Raw genomic sequence first — 6,000 nt, forward strand, 5'->3', positions numbered from 1 at the left:
TGTCCGCAGTCAGTCGGAAGAGTACTCCCATCAAACGTGGCCACGAATACCGTGTATGATGGGACTACTCTTCCGACTGATTGCGGACACCTTTTAATATGTCATCCTAAACTTGCATTAATTTTAGACTGAGACCAATACTTAGGTGCCTAGAAGCGCTACATGGAGTGTTATTTTCAGTTAGATTAGGAAGTTAATAAGATATTACCAAGCCCTGATGCAGCATCCCTTCTTTCATTTAGCTTTCAGCCTCTGTGGCCTCTCTGTTTTCCAAAGTTGTGAAGACAGAAGGAAGAGGGGAAAGATCGGAGGGAACTCAAAGCTAAATTTTACTCCATAGCTCAGTGGCTCCAACCTTTTCTATAATGAGAGCTACTTCTGATTAATGAAAATAGTCCTGAGCTAGTAATGACGTTGATCATTGTTGTTACATGGACATCAGAAATTACTACAATAGTTACCACACTTTGCAGTATTATAGTAGTGAACACCCAGACTTATGTCATGATATTGTGTGACAAAATACAGACAGCCAAGTTCTTGATTCCATAATACTGGTTACAAAATGTTATGAAGGTACTTAGGCAAGTAAAGATTACTATTCTTAGTCCCATTTATATACACCTTGAAGTGAAATATAAGTGATAGAAATAAATATGTCTTCAAGATAATTAGATGTAGAGTTAAGAATGTAAATATAATCATACTTACAAATACACTCTTACCTTCATGTTTTTATGATTGTTGATATTTGGGCTACAATATTTTGTCAGGATGATATTTAAAACTTTATATTGTGATAGAACACTAACTACCCCAACGTAAGACGGGGATGCCAATAGAAATGTAGGGAAAGGTTTATTAATATAAAATGCCTCAACACGACTAATGAAAAAGGCACCACAGCAAGTGGCAAATGGCACAAAGGAAATACTAACCCCTATAAATTTCCCAAACACGCCATGAATTATCATTCAAAGAGCAGATTTAAATATGTTTCTGATTTGGGTATCAAACATCAGCATATCACTTTTTGAAAATACTATTTTTTATCAAGCAGGAAAGCCTGTACTTGCTTTTTTCCAGGAGAGATGTATGATGCAGCATTGCAAAAAGCATGACTTAGGCCGATATCTTCACATGACTTCTTTACGTAAGCCAGCCAGGGGATGGTGAGGCCCTATCACAAGCTAACCAGTCATTAATTATATCTCTGTGAGAGAGGCCTCCTCCGTTTTCCAAATAGACAACCATAACAATGGGGGTCGGGTACAAATTTGGTCGCTCAAATAGCCTACACCCAAGTCCTTTTGGCAAATAACATGGGGGGTGGGTCGGGTAAGAGACAGAATCTTCTGCAGGAATGATTTTCCTTCGTCTGGAAGGTTGGGATCTTCAAAACCTCAAACCTCAAATTTCCGCCCCATTAGACGGCCTCTGGACACATTTAGAAGTGTACATCTGGAGGAGTGGGGAAAGTGCCCTACCACCTGGTGGGGATGGGAGGCTAAGAAGTGAGCCGAATGCCCTGGATAACTTCGTCCTGCACTGTTATGTTTGGGATCCATGAGCCGGCTGGGCTAAAGGTGACCCCAAAATAGGGAAAAGTGCTGGTACTTAGCGGATGTACGTCATTACGACGCACACTTTTACAACGCGTTCCATTACAACGCGGTTGTAACAACGCAAGTCGTTACAACGACTTGCGTTGGGGGGCGCAAATTAAAACATTTTAATTTACTATTCCAACACCAGTCCCCGTGGATAGTAGGGAAGGTGTTGGGATAGTAAATTAAATGATTTACTATCCTTGAGCGCCCCCCCAGCGCAATTCGTTGTAACAACTTTTGTTGTTATGACCGCGTCGTAATGGAACGGCGTTGTAACGGTTGCGTTGTAAACGTCGCATACCGTACTTAGCAGGCTCCAACTAAAATACTAGGGGTTCGAATCACTTATTGCCACACACCATTATAAGTGATTTTGTAAAACGTTAATAAGTTGAGGGTGGCCATAAATTGCACAAAAGAGTGGACTAACAGGCGCAGGGTTTTAGGTGTACGGGTAACTAACACCTCATCGTCTGCGTTTAACAATGAGGAGACGGGGGTATCATTTATAAACGTAATATGTGGGGTGCAGGAGATCAGTTCAGGGATGTGATTATTTATGAATAGAATTAACAGCAAGGGGGCGAGCACGCACCTTTGCTGGACCCCTTGGTCCATATTAATTTTATTTAACACATCACCATTTTTACCAAATCATATCACTTTTTAAAAATATATTTTTTTTAAATCAACTATACAGTTTACATGTTGGGTAAAAACACTCAAAGAACATCTCATCTTTTTCACACACTCTGTATGATAGAATGCTCCTTTTCTTTCAGAGTGACATCTCTATTTGACTTTGTAGTGACACGTGGTAATGTTTCAAGTCCCGCAGGCTGTCATTGTGTGTTTTTCTGCATAAGCACTGCCATAGGCTAGGCTGCCTGACACTATTAGTTCCAGAGATGCGAAGTGCTGCTTTATTCAATGTGGATAGGGCCTTTGAATGACATAATGTGCTGGACTGCACTTCTGCGAGCTGCTTCCAGGGTACTGGTGAGCTATCAATAGCACCAGAGCTGCCTGTTGGAGACCACTTCCCTAGTTTACATTATTATTAATTGAGCAACCTCCATATGCCTGACTTTAGTTAAGGCCCTTTCTAAGAATAAGCTGGTCAGGTTTTAAAGGGTGTGTTGCCATATCACTGAACACATGAGAGTTTAAAACAATTCCATGTAAGCCACGAGATGGGAGAGAATTTAAAGGGCAGCACTTTCCCTTAGACTATTTGCTTTGACAATTAACGCAACAAATGTTTACTTTTTTCTGAGCTCTATGGCTGTTCTGTATATTATCATGCAATGTCTTCAGGGTAATACTTAAAAAATCGTCTCATACTTTTATCTGTCTGTTTGTTGCCTTTCCTAACAAGGGCCTTTGCTCGAAAGTACAACAAAACCTGGTAGGACACCAGTGTAACACCTTAGTATGGGAAGAAGTGGGAACAATGTTTCATGACTTCCATATGAGTATGACATCATTTATAAACAGATAACAACATGATTAAACATATAAAGTATATTGATAATGGCAGAAAACATGCTCCTCTCATCTTGACCATGAGGTGTTATAGGTAGCTAATACAAACCCATCAAAAGTTTCACTTTTCAAAGCAAAGGAGAAAAACATCACAAAATTGGGAAACCAATCATCCATGACAGTTTAATGCAGGCAGTGTTTTCTAGTCCGGTCATGGCCTGCAGGCAGGTTACCGAAACTGGAAGGAGGATAGGGAGAGCAGTGCCAGAACTGGGAGTTGGGGAAAAAAACATAATACATTGGAAATGGATGACAACAGATCCAGTGGCGTAGCTAGCCCTATGGGGGAGGAGGGGCTTGCTGTTGCCGCCCGAGACGGCACGCGATGGCGGGGGGAGGCCACCGCCCCAAAAACTTGGTCCGCCCGGGCTGGACCGCCAACCCTCCATCCCTTCTAGCTATGCCACTCAGCAGATCTGCAGGCTGGAATGGGCAGTCTCAGAAAGGTTTAGGAGGGAACGAAGACTAGCCGTAAATGAAAAGGATTTAGTTAAAAAAATACGGAGATGCACAAAACCTCAGTTATTTCAAAAGGGTAGAAACAACTTTTATTTCATGTTTGTTTATGATCATATGATGCAAAATATCAACTATGTTGTTGCACTATTGATCTAATGAAGTGATATGTTTATTGACATGTTCTGCAAATGATAATCTGAAACATTGGCTCATGTTTTATTGCAGTGGGCAGTGGCATCATCATCAAAAGTGCTGAAAGAACATCAGGTCAAGTTTTATTGGGAGCTATGAAGAGCCCGCTGATCAACAATCAAGACATAATCTCTAAAAGTTCCACTTGGTCACAATGTAATGAGGTCCTGGAAGGAGAGAGCACGGCTCAGTGTGAAAGTGTTTTTGGTTATCAGTCACATTCCAATTCAAATCCTGCTTCAACCAACATACAGACGGCAGATAAATATAAGATGAGCAATATTAATCTTGCCAATCCAAACCTCCCTGTACATCAGTCAAGCGCACAGTCAAACTGTGGAACAGACAGAACTGCTCGATTTGATATAAACTTTAGTCAATGCACTGGTCGTTTTAGTGACCAAACAAAACATAATGGTTTTAGACCATACAAGTGCACCAAATGTGAGAAGAGCTTCAGTCAGAAAGGAACTCTAAGTAGACACCAGAAAACACATTCTGGAGACAAACCTTATAAATGTGCTGAATGTCCGAAAAGGTTCAGTCGGAATGGAGACCTTATTATTCACCAGAGAAAACATACGGGGGAGAGACCTTTTCAGTGTACCATCTGCAAAAAAGGCTTTAATCAAAAAAGAAGTCTCACTAGTCACCAGAGAACACATTTGACAACAATGCCCCCTAAAGGTATGTCCTACAGAGCATATGAATGTAGCTACAATCAAAGTGTAGAAATTATTTGACACTGGAAAACATAGTAGCTAGAAATCTTAGAGCTCTGCAACTGAAAATAATTTCAATAATGTGATTCTGTGGAAGATGCAATGCTACCGAAGTTTCAGAAACTATAATAACAACTTGTTTTTAAATAAAGCGCTAAATACTGCACTTCTGATGTGTCTTAGTGATGTAAATAACAGGTACTAATTTAACAAGCTTGAAAGGATTGAAGGGTGGCGTTCAGCTCACTAAATCATGCTGCCTACTTCAAAGAGCTTTAAATTGCTTTTCATGTGTAATACATACCTAAATGTAACCTAGTACAAAAATTAACATCACTTTGAAACCCAAGCTATGGGACAATACACTTGTACTTTTGGCAACACATGTATATCAACCTATATACAGTTACCATAATGCAATGCAGGATTGGATAGGACTGTACAGGTATCGTTGTCTCTTAAATTTAAGTGGCTTCATCAGGTTGTTTCTTAAAGCATTCAAATTCTCAATGATGGCTTAACAGCAAATAAAGAAAAACAGTTGTTGTTAAATATATTTTGTTGCTTAATGTCATTAATTGAACTTTGCAAAAAAGGATTGAAATGTGTCTGTCTAGATTCAGAAGTAAAAGAATTGTTGAACAATGAGAATCACCATTGGGGACCCATCCGTAAGGGAATTTGAGGGGTTGAATATGTGGGTTATTCATTACTTGTTTTTCCAGGTTTTTTCTCAACTTTAGCTTTGCGAATGCCCACATTATATATCTCTTTATGCTTCAGAAATGCTAAAAAGATAATGCATACAGCATATTAACAATTTTATTGTACTGTGGTGATTGTAGTGGACTTGGACGATGGGCTAACTCTATAAAATAGTGAGCAATTAATTCACAGTCACTTAATTACATCAGTGAAATTCCCATTAATATCCTTCAGTATCTGTTTTATCCTGAGCCGAAAGAAGGTTGGTGCTCGTGGTGGGTACATGATAAAGCATATACTTCCAACGATTGACGAACTCAGCATCTACCTACCACAGCAGAGATCACAAACCAAATAATTTGGCTTACAAACCAAATAATAAAAACCAAATAATCAGTAACCCTGCATTTTGCAACCAATTAAAATTAAATAGTCTGTTAATAGGACACGTCAATTCCTATCTGACACTTTTGTCCCTAGTCAGATTCCCAAACATTGTACGGGTTATGGCATTATGGTGAGATCTCACAATAGAGGTGTGTGCAGCTTGCAGTTCACATTTTTGAATTCCAATAGAGAGAGTGTAAATGTTTATCCTTGCAAGACCAATAACACAAGTGACATTGATTTGGAAATTATAACAGTTTTTATTGAGTGCCAAGAAATAACTGACGTAGTATTATGCATGGAGCACTTGAGCTTTACACTGCATTATAGCCTTCAGTAGTGCAATGTATACCTTAGAACCAGCCTGTGTCAGGCAGGAG

The 6,000-nt window shown here is 39.5% G+C and overlaps 1 protein-coding gene across 1 annotated transcript in view; it reads left to right on the forward strand.

Annotated features, from left to right (window-relative positions):
- LOC144761665 (uncharacterized) overlaps positions 1–5,084 on the forward strand; it is a 166,501-nt gene extending 161,417 nt beyond the window's left edge. Inside the window, exon 9 of the mRNA XM_078646950.1 lies at positions 3,840–5,084. Coding sequence (XP_078503076.1) covers positions 3,840–4,549 — 710 coding nt within the window. The 3' untranslated portion in view covers positions 4,550–5,084. The remainder of the gene's footprint in view (positions 1–3,839) is intronic.
- The last annotated feature ends 916 nt before the right edge of the window (positions 5,085–6,000 follow it).

Source organism: Lissotriton helveticus, chromosome 6 (assembly GCF_964261635.1).
Source record: "Lissotriton helveticus chromosome 6, aLisHel1.1, whole genome shotgun sequence".
NCBI classification, from domain to species: Eukaryota; Metazoa; Chordata; class Amphibia; order Caudata; family Salamandridae; genus Lissotriton; species Lissotriton helveticus.